The 15661-nt window shown below is 42.1% G+C and overlaps 1 protein-coding gene across 1 annotated transcript in view; it reads right to left on the bottom strand.

The window, feature by feature from the left end:
• Positions 1–561: 561 nt before the first annotated feature.
• abch1 (ATP-binding cassette, sub-family H, member 1) overlaps positions 562–15661 on the bottom strand; it is a 38683-nt gene continuing 23583 nt past the window's right edge. The window contains exons 15-20 of the mRNA XM_008302483.1: positions 15390–15460; positions 15167–15255; positions 11931–12034; positions 8986–9145; positions 7226–7330; positions 562–5510 (exon numbers count right to left, since the gene is read on the bottom strand). Coding sequence (XP_008300705.1) covers positions 5404–5510; positions 7226–7330; positions 8986–9145; positions 11931–12034; positions 15167–15255; positions 15390–15460 — 636 coding nt within the window. The 3' untranslated portion in view covers positions 562–5403. The remainder of the gene's footprint in view (positions 5511–7225; positions 7331–8985; positions 9146–11930; positions 12035–15166; positions 15256–15389; positions 15461–15661) is intronic.

Here is a 15661-nt window from a genome sequence, read left to right as displayed (position 1 = left end):
TTTCTAAAAGCCATATTACCCGCCTATTTGAAAAATTGTTTGAAAAATAAAACGTCATTTGTGACATATTTTTTGAAATTGAGGTCCTCAGTGTGAATAAATGAGCCTCAGACAGGAGTGTGTTAGGAGACGGACTAATGCATTGTTGATTAAAACATAATTATAGAACAATGATGGTCCTTTCTGCCAGAGTGCAGTCATGCAATTTAATGCTTCTCCGCGAGATGAAATATTTTAGCAACCAAATACAGAGAAACGTAAACGAGACACCATGTGAAGGCTGAACGGTCATTCTTGAGCCTGTGAAGAAAAGCTGAAACATACATCACATAGAAGTGTGCAGGAAAATGGGAAATGCTAGTTTTGTGGAGTAATTTAAGGAGCTCTTCGGGCTTATAAATGTTCTGGTTTGTAATAGAAAAGCTTTAAATTGAATAAATTCATTTTAATTCTATGTTTGCAAGTCAGATAGTCTCTAGAGACTCTTAAAAGTTTTATATTTTACACAAGTTTATCCTAATATAAAAATTGCCCCACAATAATATTTTTAATTAGTCTGGAAAATGCGTAACACTTTTATTTCTCTATTTGAAAGCAGTAAATAGTGACTTGACACACAACCAAGTAAAGACGCAAATACAAACATTTCTGCAAGCTCATGCACTTGCAGCACATGAATGTGTTTAAACACACATTAGGAAATGTTTGTGCTCAGTTTGCGAACCCACATGAGTATGCACGGACTCATTACCTCCAGCAGACATGAAAAACACCCACATCTGTGCAGAGGGCTTCTCATTGTGCAGTGTGGGCACAAGGACACGTACACGGAGTTCAAACAGTCAGGTGAGGATCCAGAATTTACAGAAGGCAGCGGGGGCATCGTTATCGCCACGGCAACGAGCAACACAGTGATGCAAGCAGGCATTATGTCATTAAATAAATCTGTCGTCCGCGGCCTCGGGCTGTTTCTGCAACCGCAGGAATTGTGGGGGTTTGCCGAGTAAAGATCCTGGCACGGCTCCGAAATCCAGAACGTCAGGACAAAGGGAGGATTTTTACAACCAGGTTTATTGTTTGTTTGAGAAGAAATGAACAGAACTTCATCGAAGCGTGTCTGCTATCACAGTGCATACATGTCACAACACAGGAGTGTGGATGCTTTACATGCCCTTTGGGGAGGAGACAGCGGAGGTAGTGGACGTGCTTCATCCCGACAGCAGAAACCTTCAGAACTCTGCTTACATGAACTGCAACTAGTCCAACTAAAAAACACCAGACTGCAAACTCTGAATCAACTGTGGAGATAATTCAAGAAAATATGCATGAAGCGCCCATCAGATATAGATTTTAATTACTTTTTTAGTGAGAATTTCAGATTTGCATTCGCCTGTTTTGAAAACATTTCTCAGGAACATTTAAGCTTCTTGAGCATAATTTATTAGTCTGACACTCAAAGTTCAGCTGTTGTGCTTCGTAAGGACACTGTGGGTATTGTTTGGTCAGACTTGACGGATGGCAGCTTGGCAACATAAGCAAAGCAACCCAACTGTCATATTCAGTGGCCTATTGTGAAATGTCAGATTTATGCAACCACGTATTCCTGTCCTGCCCACTTCCATCCAATAAAGAAAGCACACACATACAAAAACCAGACATGGTTGTATTGTGAAACAACCAAAACAGATTAACCGAGATTAGCCCCGTTAATAGACTTTCAGAGTATTTTATCATATTACGAGGGAACAGCAGAAATTTAAAGGCAATTTGTGTCATGTGTGTTTACAACGGGCTCTCTGCTGAACTTGCTGGAAGGCTGAATTACAGTAAAAAGCTTCTGTTTCTGTCAGGCTGTACTGAGTTAGTCCAGAGCTGTTATCAAAATGTTCAGCCAGGCCTGGGTTGTGGGAAACAGGATGGTTTGTTAGGATCATTTAAGCACAAAAGTGAACGAGAGCTGCAACCAATATAGAGATTTATAGACATTTATGTAGAGAAATGGTACATATTGTGCCTTAAAGTAGGTTTTGTAGGTATTTAATCATAAAGCAAAGTACAAGGCAATTTACCTTTTCCTAGCCTGACTGACCGAATGTAGACTATGGGTATAAGCAACCACAGAAAGCAGCAACCGACATGCTGAAAATGGCCGTTTTTACCAAGGATTTGGATGCAATAAGGCATCTGTGTGGGGGTTTTTGGGGGGGGGGCAAATAAGCCATTTTAATCACCTCCTTGAGTGCAAATGTTCCAAAATATATTTGCTGTTACTGTTTTGAAGGGGCACCATCACTGCATCCTGGGCTCAGCAGATGATTGTGAGACACTAAGTTTGATCATGAATGTGTGCAGCAAATGTCACAACAATGCATCAAATAGTTGTTTAGATGGATTAAAGTCAATGAAAAATGTCATTTTTTTGCCATTTTAGTGAAGTGATGAAGTGACTGAGCAGCTAGCATGGCAACGGTTCAACACAACATGCTGTCATACAACACTGAGTGCGTCCTCGCTCAATGTGCAGCAGAGTTTTTGAGAAGCCAGATAATCAGGTTTTTTGGAATAAAGTCTTTAGTAGGATAGTTGCAGTTCATGTAAACCTTCTAAAGTGCTTCACACAGGTGGATTTTCACTCCAGTATGTTTGCTTTTAGTTGGTAGATTTCTATCTGGAGCACTGGTACACGGATGTTTACAGCAAAATGTAAGGTTGTTCCTCCTCCTCAGGTAAGGATACAGAGCACTTTTGAACAAAATCACCAATCTTACACAGATTTAACACAGTTTTTGGCAATAATAATAATAATAATAATTCAACTGTCCAAACAATAAAAGTGTCCTCACAAAATTAGCGAATAAAATTCAGTTATTTCACACAATCTGCCCTAATTTCAGTAGAGACAGTCCACCACTTCAGACTTATTCCACAGAGATACATGAATATGTGATGGGAGTCAAGTCAGGCACAGAGATTTTCACACCAGGACGAAAGATTCAGCTTCAGCTTTCTATCAAGGTACGAAAATGAGCAGAGCTACCGTTTGGCAAAATACAGTTGAGTCCGTTTAGGAGCGTGTCGGTTTTTACACGATTGAAGAGGTCACAACCCCTCATTTTTCTTTATCAAACAAGAACACAATGTCCCTTAAAACGTGCGATACCGACGAATGTACAGCAGAGCAGCAGCAGCAGATTTACAGTGCAGGAAACTGGACCACGACGTAAACCAATCAGGGGAATTTACAGCCATTAAGATCCATTATTTATCATGTTAATGGACATATTAGTAATATAACTGCCATTACCAGCACGGTTAGCATCGCAGATAGTACAGAGGGAACAACACATCTAAGCATAACATACGAGTGCATGTGGTTAGATCTACAGCAATCTAATCCGTCTGCCAATTAGAAATATTCCGGTTTATGAAGTCGTGATGAATGTAAACATTTCTGTCTTTGATTGGCACAACATGTGATGCTGGTCTGGTGGTTTTTCAGCACTGTGGGTCTCAACTTTAAAGAAATAGTTCAAGAAATATGCTCATTTTCTGTCTTTCTGAGAGTTATGAGAGGTTTTTAAATCACTCTGATATCTGCGGATAAAGATAAAAGCAAATAAAATTAAATCTAAATTTGTTTTATCCAAACCAAAAAAACGAAATAAAGATTAATTGCAGTTTTAGAGCATAACAAAGCATGTAAGTAAATCTGATATAATATACAGACTTTGTAGTGTAGTTGGGCAGAGCCATGCTAGCCGCTTCCCCCCGTTTCCAGTCTTTATGCTAAGCTAAGCTAACTTGCTAACAATTTTAACTTTATATTTAGAAAGTAGCATCAATTTAATGCACTTTTTTTCCCTCCAAAATGTCAAACTATTCCTTTAAAAGCAGGATGGACAGTTTGTGGACACAGCTGACTGGTTTAGAGATAAAGTTTGGAGTACAGTTAGATTTTTCTAATAATTTTTGTATTTTATTTCAATCTTAATGTCCTTTTTTTGTATTGTTTCGTGGTTGTTTATACAAAATGCAAAAATGAGAACACAAAAAACACCCACTTCTAGAAAAATAGCAAACAATGTAAAGATGTTCTTGTGTTGTATTTTCAAAAAAAATACCAAAAATACACGTAAAAGCACCTTGAAGAGAGATTTTAAAAGCTTCCTTCATCACAGACTGGAAGGAAGGAAAACCCAGCTCTAACTACGTGTCAGTCTACATCGATTTTTCTTCCTTTTCTACCCACAGTGCCGAGACCGTCTCCACGACATGTTGAAGCCAACAACAGCTTTACTCCTGTGTGCTTTTATTCTCGACCATCGTAAGAGGAAGATTCCTAAACGAAGTATAAAGTTTGAGCGGTTTGGTGTAAACAACATAATCACATGGATGCAGACAGCTGGAGGAGCACGACACACCTGAGCTGTGAGAAGAAATCTATCAGCGAGCCTCCGCTCTGTCCAGCAAAGCAGAGGTGAACAAAAACACATGAAGACAGTACCGGTCCGTTCCCATCACCAACCTTCTCCCGCAGGAGCGCAGGCACAAAAAAAACAAAAATTATGGAGAACGCTGTGGACCTGAAGTGATGACGGCGCACCGCTACGTTAGCAACACAGCTTCCTGTCAAAAGCAGACAGGATGTCAAACTTGAACATGACGAGTGAGCAGCTGTGGGAACGAGTGAGAACCTTCTGGGCAACATGAAGCAACCTTTAAAATCTAGTTCCCACAACGTTATGCAACAACGATCGCCTCGGCTTTCACATTTTCTTGAGGACGAATGCCTTCTTTTGTGCTAAGACTCTTCTTATTTACACGTACATATGTTTTCTCTAAAATGCTGCACCGACAAAACCGATGTCCTGCAGCTACAGTCAGTAGATTCATCAGGACTTTTTCCTCTTTTTTTTTTTTCCCCCCCAAAAGGCTCCATTTACTGTCAACAAAAAGAAAAATCTCTCTATCAGCATTAAGACTAAGGGCAAACAAAAATGTTCAAAAGTGACCCTGAGTTGGTGAATGGCCGTCCGAGAGGTGAAAAGCTTTCAAGAAGCTGCAGGTAGAAGTGAAACAAGCTAAAACACTACACGCTATCTTCACTATTTAACACATGATTCACATTTTGTGCGTATTGTAAACGTCTACGTGCAGCTTCGTGACGTTACACCCACAGGCCAAAGCAACTGCAGCAGGATCAGCCAGGCAGCTGGAGTGTGTGTTTGTGTGTGAGAAAGAGAATTTGGAGGAGGAGGACCGATGCATCAACCCGTTGGTCCGTTGAACCAGTGATGCCCTCCCCGCTCGCCTTTTTCCTTCCGTTTTCTGGTGCCCCAGGTGAGTCGAGGCTCCGGGGCTTCACCCGCCGGCTCCTGACGGACGATCTCTCAGGTGAGGCTGTCACGTCCTCAGCTTCAGGATGACCGTCGCCAGGATGAGGAAGAAAGTGTTCCAGCCCAGAGTGACGGCGAAGCCTCGCCACACCATCATCCGAGACAGACCCCAGCCTGGTGGGTAGATTTACATTTACTATGCAGGTACAGGAGGTGGACACAGACATGGACTCAGCGATACATTTATATTTGATTGGAGTTGTTCAAGCCCTTTTCAGTGACGTCAATTCAAACAAAAGTTCTCTTTTACGTTCATGTTTCTCACGACTACATCCAGACATACCCATGACAGTGACTCAGCGAGCCGTGGTGATATTTGTCATACACATGCATATAATTTATAATTACGTGCCAATAAAAGGCTTAATCTAAATCTAAATGGAACAAAGGATTTAACTCTGTGTGACAGCTCACCTGTCTGAGGTGAAGGAAGGTACACACCTGCTGTTAGATCTTAACTGATCCTGTCTCCATGTCAGGGATAGTCAGGAAGTAATAAATGCTGTTACTGAAACTCTCCTGCTTTAAAAAAAAAACACCCTGCTGTTCTTTGAAGCTGCCAGTATTTAATAAACTCAGAGGAAATAGTCCTAAACAGCTGGAAGCAACAAACATTTATTATTGCTAACTACTACTGATCTGACCTGTTACAGACTCGGTATTCAGAGAAGCAACGTTTTATTTAAATGGACATTTAAGTTTTTAATAGATGTAAAACTGGAGAGCAAAGTGAAGGAGGAAGTTGTTTTAGGGCCACAAACTGTCTTTTGCTCTCTCAAAGGTTTTTCGGCTAAACTAATGCTCAAACTGCTTCCCATAGTCGATGTATTTTGTGATCTTGTGTGTGCCCGTCTAATAATGTAACAGCAGTTCAGACTTCTGCCATGTTAAAATGTTACAGGGCAACAGTCATAGTCGCAGCTTTGACAAAGTGCAAATTCAGACGTGTTCAGTTCAGGTTAACAGACAGGAGTGCATGTCTAAAAAAAGTCTTTATTAACCCGACTAGACAAGAGAGGACGGTGGTTAACGAAGCAGTGTGAAGACATCTGCAGATCCACGACAGCTGGCAAACACCATCCACTGATGAAGGTCGTGACACATGATGGGAAGCATGAATGGACCTTCTGGTAAGAGTGTTTCCTTCATTTATATCCTTGTCTTCTTGCTCTATATGAAAGAACGGTGTCTGCAGCTATGATATAAAAATCATAGCTGCAGAAACCAACAACATTGCAGTAACTCAGCTGTAGCTTGAACTGGGTGTATTTTCATCTGTGTGCAGGCTAATGGAGGCTACAGTGGATGCAAGCATGCAGCGGAATTTGCACACAACGTTTGCCAGTGAATCCAATTAGCAAATGAGGCAGGATGAAGCTGCAGCTGCCAAGCTAAAAAAGAAAAAAAGAAAAAGTTTCAGCTAATCCCCTGAATTGAATCCTGACACTTTCGACTTCTCGTCTTCCACCGCGCCTCGGCGATACTGTTTTCAAACCGGAAGCGGGTCCTCTGGCTTCCTGCGTATCGTGTGACACGGAGGGAGCCGTCGCCGGCCGTTATTGTTCGGAGGCGCCGAGGTCAAGACAAGGAGAAAAGGCCGGGAGACGGAGCGAAACCGCTACACCTTCCACTCCAGGAAGATGAGTTACACAGGATCCAGGGCTGATGAATGATTTAGCCGCCGGCCTCGCCACGTTGTGGACGACCATCTGAGCCGCGTGCAGCCGGCTCTCACACATGCTACCTCCACGCCGAGCAAGGCGCGGGAGCTTGTGGTGTTACGAAACCGTCAAACGAGTGTTGTGCAACGTGTGCGTCGTGTAGCTTACCTCTGTACATGATACAGCGAAGGGCTTCGGACGCGTAGGTCTGAGGAAGCGCCAGGCTGATGTAGCGGAGAGGATACGGGATACACTCCACCGGCCAGATGATACCTACATGACAGGACGGAGAGGACACGGTGTCACCTGCTGCTAACATACATCCCCGATAACCAGCAGTCGTTGATGAATCCCCTCTGTTTTTGTCTGATTCAAATCAGGGGAGAAACAACAAAAAGTTCAACGGAGGAAAGCAGCTGAGAAAATAATCTGGTGTCACGGTTCGTTTAGTGGCTGCCTTCAGTCACATCACATGGTCTTCATCAGCACATGCAGCTCCTTCCCGGTTTCCACTGAACTACAGATTCACATTTCCATTTGGTCTGAGCACTACAAGGTGTCCTGGCTTAAAAGCTCAAAGACGAAAATCATGCAATATGACTGAACTTTCCAGAAGCGAGCAGCTACTACGTTTACCATGTGGGGAGATTTTTTTAAATAAATTCCAGGTTTTAGTCTCGCCAATCTGTAGAGAGCAATGTACTGTAACATCAACATAAACATGAATTGATTATTAAGAAGAATAAAAAAAGATATTAGAGCTGAAGTTCAGTTTGTTGCTTCCAGCTGTTTAGGAGTCTTTCCTCTGACTGTGTTCAATACCTGCAGCATATGAGCATCTCCATCGAGGCAGAGGCTTCATTATTACTCATAATTCTAAATTATCCCCAACATGGAGACAGGATTGGTCAGAATCTAATCTGTTGTATCGTGGTCGTCCTCAGGTTGAGTTTGAGGCTCATCTCAGCTCTCTGGTCATTTTAATTTTACGATTTTTAAAGTAGTAGACGGTTTATCAGCACATAGACAGAATTCTCAGGCTGCTTTTTTGTTTATTCGTGCATTAATATGCATTGGACATTACCAGATGACTTGTCCATCACATATTTCCTGCATATCGAGGCTCTTTCAGTCGTGATCACGTCTGAATGAAGCCGTGAGAAGCAGCAAACAGATCGGTGAAGCGAGCAATGTTACGTATCGTATGTCTGAAACTGGCTTATACCTGTCACAGTTTGTTTAAAGGCACATTTAAGATAAAAACTGCTTCGCTAAAGTTCTTTCCAATAAAAAACGATCATGATTTGCATCACGGAATAAACCCAACAAGTTTAAATACTGGGGTTAAGACATTATGGTGTAATTTTACCAGAATATTTTACATATTTGGGATTAAAAACGCTGTAAAACACTACTTTACTCGACATACATTAAGGCGGAGACCCTACAGTCTTACTAATTATGGAGAATAATCTAACTAATGTAAAGATGTAACCATGGAAGCTGGCAATGGTCAGCGACCTAATTCAGTTTCATGTTCACGTTTAGATCAATCAGTGGTGAATGTATGAGACACATGCACACGCCGAGGCTTTTCTAATGCACACACTCAAACTCAACATACACCAAGACCACCCACTGGATGACGACGAGGACATGATTTACTTCTTTTTGCTCTCCTAATTTAGCTCAAGTGTTAGAGAAGAATTCGACCCACGCATCCTCCTGAAGCCTCGAAACTTTTTGATGTTCTAAACAAGTATTCTTCTGCTCTGCCCACACGCAGGGCTTACACCCAGTTCACAACATCAAAGAGTCTTTAATCAGCTTTCCTGGTCCAATAATGCTCCAGTAATCAGACTCCTACAGACGGCTAACACTCGCGCACACTGAAGAACAGGTGAGGAACAGTCAAACTCTCTGCTCACCACTGAGGATGAGGTTGGGGTAGAAGATGCCCAGGGCCGCCTGGTTGGCGTTCTGCTCGTCGTCGATGGCGGCCGAGATGACGAGGCCGAACGAGATGCCGGTGACGCCCTGCAGCACGATCAGGATTATGACCAGGACCAGGGAGCCTTCGTTTGGCATCTGCAGAACGAGGAAAAAGATGAAGAGCAGGGGTGAGAAACGATAACAGGCTGGAGAAAGATGAGGCTAAAGCAGACCTCCACAGTCTTATTCATTATGTTTGCATACATAAACACAAAAACATGTAGACAACCACAAATTCAACATAGCATCACACCAAACACGATGCCTCATGTTGATCCACTGGATGAGAAAGTTGAATTTTAGTTTTTTTAATATAAAAGATCTGTCCTTTTGCAACCTCACTTTTCAAACTCACACCAGTCGACAGTTTGTCACCTCTTCTTAGAAAATAATGTAAATCTGGATCTACTGGGGGGAAATATGGTGTTTTAGGAACATTAATATTACCAGATAGGGGTCAATGATCAATGAGATGTATACAGGGAAACTGAAAAGCTGCTTCTGATACCTCCTGAAATATTAAAGAGAGAGAACGAGATGTGCAAAGTGTTTGATGGACCAGAGCTGAAGCCAAAACTCACATTTTAAATGAGTGCAGAAATCAAATGCACACATGTGGTTCTTAAAGGGAAACGTATTGATTTTGCACATCAAACTCTGTCTGCAGGTCTCTGAAAGTACGACTGCATGTGCCAAGAAGGTTGTGGCACCAGAAGATGTGCAGAATTGCATCAAGTGAAGTTTATAGATGAGTCTGAAGATGAGTTTTAAATTGAAAAAACAAAACAAGGAGGATGTAGAAGGAAGCGAGATGACCAGACTGTTCCTCATGTCTGCTTAGGGCAAGAGGCTCAATGCTACTAGCACAATAGTTGGTGGTTAGAAGGTTGAATAGATTATAAAAGATGACCTCTCTGAACCCTGATCTGCAGTGGGAATTAAACTCACTGCTGCGTTAGAAAAATGCAGCTCCTAGCAGCTATTAGCATCTCATTAGTCTGTGTGTGCCAGCGCTGTGGAATAGTCTGACTGCACCTCATTATCATTCTGCTATAGAGGCTTGTTTGTATGTCTTTGAGCTAATCATGTTTTTCTTTGGGTGCTGCTAAAGCCCGGGATGCAGCAACGGTGCCCCTGGAAAACGGGACAATCTGCCTTTTGCACGATCTAAACGCTCAACAGAACCCGACATTCTCAACATGCATTTTGCTGCTTCGAGGCTATTGTTGAGAGAAAACTGTACCATGCACACACCAGTTACTGGAGCAGAAAACCAGGTGAAAAAGAGGAAGTGAACCAACACGACATTCATAGTCAGGCTAGCATGTTATAAGCTACAAACATGTGATAAATGGAAGTCTGTAGGTGCTGCTGTTGTTCTGGAGTTCATAAAAAAGATCTTCCAAACACCCCTTTTTTATTACAACTGCATGCGCCATTAAAGATTATTTTTAGGAGCATTTTATGGCGTCATTGGACAGTGATGGTCAAGAGAGACGGGAATAGAGCTGTGGAGCCAAACCACACGGCTATAGTGTCACCCAGTTAGAGGCTATTTAAAAAGGTGTCTACAAACTCTGAACACGTCCTTTCACCACAAACACTAATGTACTAATAGACTGAGGAAAAAGTTGCTTTCATCCCAGTTGAAATAGTTCTTTAATATTTACACGAGAAGCTGTTAAGCATTAAATAGCGGTGGGTAAAATTTATCATGTGTCAGACGGTGGGAGAGCAGAAGTGTTTGGGAGGACGGATCTGAAGATATGGCAGAGAAAAAAAAGAGAAAGAGAGGAAGACCTATAGAGACAAACACCCAAAAAGACCACAAGAAATGAGGTTAAAGTCTGGCACTCACGAGACACGAAACTGTTCAAAAAAATCATATAAAAACAGAGAAAAGTCTCGGCTCAGAAGATTCAAAGTGATAACTCGACTACAACGTACGTGTGTGTGTGTGTGTGTGTGTGTGTGTGTGTGTTAAGACACTATCCGTCGCCCCTGACGACGTGCAAAAATAGACCTGCACCGAGAGGCCACATGACCGCTCGGTTGCCACAGCAATCAAGGGCTGTTGTCGTGGCGATCCCGCAGTGATCCCTGGATACGGGCAACGCGGGAAGTGATTTATGGAGTGGTGGTCTCTTTGGACTCCAGCGCCTTAATTAACACACACACACACACCCAAAAAAAGCCTGCATGGACTCGACACAAACACACACACTTCTCCCGGCGTCGGCTCCACACACGTATCTGCTGATAATCAATAGCAAACAGTCCTGTTGAACCGGACCTCGACGACCTTTACACCGCGCTTCCTCTACATTATTTTTATAGCAGGAAAAATGAACGACACATCCTGATCTTGAAAATTAAAGGCTAATAAAAAGCCGTTTGGTGGCGACGACGGCGGAGCGTTATTAACATAATTACGGCTCTAATCCGCGGTAGGTGAAGTCAGACTTTTGATGATGTTGTAAAAATGCTAATGGGGCGGCTAAAAAGCCCGCCAGGTTGGTGAAACATTAACCTTGAACATGTCAGAACTGCTGCCTGCATGTCAAACTCTCCAAACCATCAGCTGGAGGCTCCGTCCAGCTGAACAAACCCACTAAATATTAAAAGAGGAGAAATCTTGTGTTTCAATCAGCATCCAGTGATATAACTGTGGTCTGAGTGGAGGTTGAACTCTGTGGTCGCAATGAGCAGCGGACACGATCGATTAGAGAAACATCTGTGGAGGTGAACGTCTGTGATGCTGTTTCTATCAGTCTGCCGGTATTTCCCCGGCCGTCACTCTCCTCCCTGCGGGTCTCGTTTTCGCGGCGATCGATGAGGTTTCATTTGGTGCGTTTTGTGTATCTGCATCGTTTGCTCCAACCTTGAAGACGAGCAGGATGAAGAGGAGCAGCAGGATGATCTGAACGCTGATGACGAACAGCTGAGAGAAGAGGTGAGCCAGCATCGTCTCCAGGGAGCTCACACCTGGAGCAGGCAAAGAGACAGAGATCACTGCATTGTTTTCATTTCCAGTGAGAAAACAGAACAACAAAAATCACATTTAGGCAATTATTTTACTTCAGAGCTGCAGCTTGTTGATTCATCGATCAAAAATGAGCAACATCTTCTCCTCCTTTAGGTCTTTTACCACAAAAACGACAAATATTTCTGATTATTTGATGGATTTTAGGTTCTTAAGTGACAGGTTTTGCTCATCATCCTTCTTTTCCATGACAGGAATTTGAAGAACTTTGAATTTTAACCGTATATAACAACAGAATTTCTGTGAATTACAATAAGTGAAGAGACAGCTTCTGTTAAATCCTGACGTGTGAACATTTGGGAAAACAGACCGTCACCTCATGTACTGAATGAAGAGCTCGACTGGAGGAGGAATCTGACGCTTTGTTCTTTTGGATGGTCAGATTTGCTTTCATTTGTTAACCGTTTGGTGCTACATTGTGTGGAGCAAAGACAGATACGGGGTCCTGGAAAACCTGGAAAATGACTGAACAATTTTCCAGTCATGGAAAATGAGAAATAAGGTCAAATGTCCTGGAAACAGTTAAGTTATCCTGGAAAATGATTTGTCCTTCCAACTCCAGTGTGTCATGCTAATTACTACGCTGTAACCTGTGGGTGTGTTTGCATTATTCTGTGATACATCTGTCAGAATTATTTTTCATAGATAAATTATAGACTGCAAACGTCTGAGTAATAAACATGGAAACAATCGGGGTAAATGCAAGAAGCTGCAACTGTGGAAAACACTTCCAAAGAATGAGGGGGACGGGAATGTACGTCATGGTCGCTCTTCTTCAGAACAACCAGCTCCAGCAACCCTTTCTCTTCGTCTTTTCTTTCCCTGCCTCCTGTTCTTCTGGTTTCTTCTCCAGCTTTTTCTTCTCTGTCTTTTGTTTGTTTCTTCTGAAACAACTGAAGAAGCTCCTCTTCTTTTTCTTCTTCTCTTGGAGCTCTTCTTCCTCCCCCTCCACAGTTATTTCTTCCTCCTGCAGGTTGTTGCTTTCCTGCTCCAAGACCAAGTCGGTTTGGTTTTCTGCTTGGTCATTGGTCTCTTCTGGCACTTCTTTGTCCTGTTCCAGAACCCTCTCAGAGACAGCTTCACCGGTCTCCATCTGCAGGTCTTCCTCTGACTCAGTCGTTTCCTCCTGCAGTGTCTCCTTCTCTACTTCAAGAGCCAGACTGAGGATCTCCTGTTCCCTCCTGCTGATCTCCTCCTCCAGCTGATTGCTGTGCTAGTGCTTCATCTATCAGACTTTTCAAACGAGGGACTGTAACAGGGAATGCTTTTTTTTTAATATAACTGAATTTTTTGGGCGGTTTTTAGAGCCTTGTAGGAAGACAAATTAAGACAACGCACCAGATCTGATGACGTTTTTGGGTTCTACGGGCAGGAAAAGTTATCCTAGGATGTCTCAGAGCTCCATGTGCCATACTGTATGAGCAGTCATGTCAGAAGGTGGTCTGAGAGGCTAGTTTGGCAAAAGTTTTTCTCCATGGTTGTGGCACAGGAGCAACTGCGATTGTTTTCCAGAGGAATCTGAGAGAGTGACCTGGAAGATCCTCAGAAATGGGTTGATTTCATGAGGAATGAGCCGACAGTAAAGCAGCAGGTTACTGTTGTGGAGATACTTAAACTTTCTTATATTCAGCTTTAAATAACAGACTTTAATAACTTTAATAACAGAACTCAGCTACATTTATTCTACACACAGGCTTTTCTATGAGCGGTCTTTTCTCCACTGTAGTCGTAAGATCGACAAAGGACAGTTTTGATATCCAACCACAGAAGACGAACGCAAATAAAGAACTAAATAAAGCCGTACTGCTGAATGCCGGACAAACAGCTGATTACATCTGTTCTTTTTAACTTATTCAAAGACGTTCACCAATATTTTTTTTCTTTCCTTCCTAATTCTACAGGATTTTAATTGAAACTGCTGTTGCTACACAATTTGTACTCATAGACTCTATGTATGGATGGACAACATCGATCATCTCATATTTATGACAAAATTTTAAAATATATTGTTTTTCCCCGCGTTATTTCTTTGCATTCACTAATTAACTGCCCATTTGAGACCAATTTATTCTCGTTTCTGAGTATTTCTTTGTCACTTGGAACTAATTTTTGAGTCAGTGTGGAACTCTTCACTCAAGTTGGGCAACTTTGGCGTCAATGTGGACAATTTAAAGCTCATTTTTAGACAACTGTGGGGTTGTTTTGGACGAACTGTGTCACTGAAAGGACCTGTGAAACAAAGGAGATGATGAATGTGCAGGAATCTCTCTTTACACACCGACTCTGTTATTCAATCTTATCCGAGCCTATAATCAATGTAAACACTTTGTATATTAAATATGCAATTTGTGGATTCCTGATAACTATTTTAAAGGTTAAAAAAATCACTGATGAATAAAAAAGGAAACAGCTGCTCAGTGTAACTTCTTGCTTGTGGATCACCATAATTTTTGAATCCTGCTGTGATCACGTTCCTCCCTCTACTGGTCACATCTCAAACTACACCTAAATGATGCATCGATTGGATTCTGGCCAACATTACAGCTTTAACACCCACACAGGTGACGTATATCCCAATGATTTAGCTCAAAAACAATCCAGACTAACTTTCAAATAAACTACAATGTGTGCTGTCAGAGGACGAGGTTTTCAGAAAAGATGCCAAAAATCCAAACAGCGTACGTACAACATGTTTCCTACAGGATCTAAAACTCCTTTGTGTTTACCAGAAAATGTACTTTACCAAAGGAATGAGTGACGTTTGTGAGTGCAAACAGCAGCTGTGATATCTAATAACTAATGATCTAATTTGGAGGAAATTCAAGGACAAATAAGTTGCACAGAGGAAAGAGAAATTCTTTCTTTGGCTGCTTCACTCATATCCATAATTACTCTAATTTTAGCGGCCGTGTCCTTTTTTACGCTGGCATGTGAGAAAAATATTGGATCTCTTGATTGTACTCCATGTTCCCCTTCATTCTTCTCAGTATGAATCCACTCACACACTTAAAATAACATTTAAAGTGGCGGTAATGGCAGTGTTTTGTGTTTGCGTTGGACAGATGTGAGCTCACCTGCAACCCAACACCTGTCCAGAAGCCCCTCCTTCCTCTCCAGGACGAAGGAGAGCGCCGTCAGACCCACGGCCAGGTAGAAGGTGATGCTGGAGAAGTAAAGGAGGCGATTAATCACATGTCCGAGCTCATAGCATAACCAAATTATTGCACTTCTAATATATTCTGCAGCATAAATAAACGGTGCAGTAAGAGAATAAAGCGACCAACGTGCTGTACTGACCTGAGAACAGCTCCGGGTGTCACAAACGTAGTGAAGTCGGTGTTTTGGCTGCCATAGATCGGCTCCTCGAACTAGAAGACAGCAGCGAGAAAAGGTTTGTTTGTACATCATGTAGCTTCAGCAGGAACACAACATTTATAGGACTTTTATTGCTTTGTGTTTGTGGACATTTAGTTCACAAAGTTGTGCCTCCTGTGAGATTCAACACAAATATTTCTATTTCTTTATTAAATGAAGCTTCAAACAACAATCGTTTTCATTGCTGATTATTC

The sequence above is a fragment of the Stegastes partitus genome, unplaced genomic scaffold (genome assembly GCF_000690725.1).
Source record: "Stegastes partitus isolate 25-593 unplaced genomic scaffold, Stegastes_partitus-1.0.2 Scaffold1822, whole genome shotgun sequence".
Lineage (NCBI taxonomy): Eukaryota > Metazoa > Chordata > Actinopteri > Pomacentridae > Stegastes > Stegastes partitus.
The sequence above is the reverse complement of the archived record's forward strand: the minus strand, read 5'-3'. Positions and strand labels throughout refer to the sequence as shown.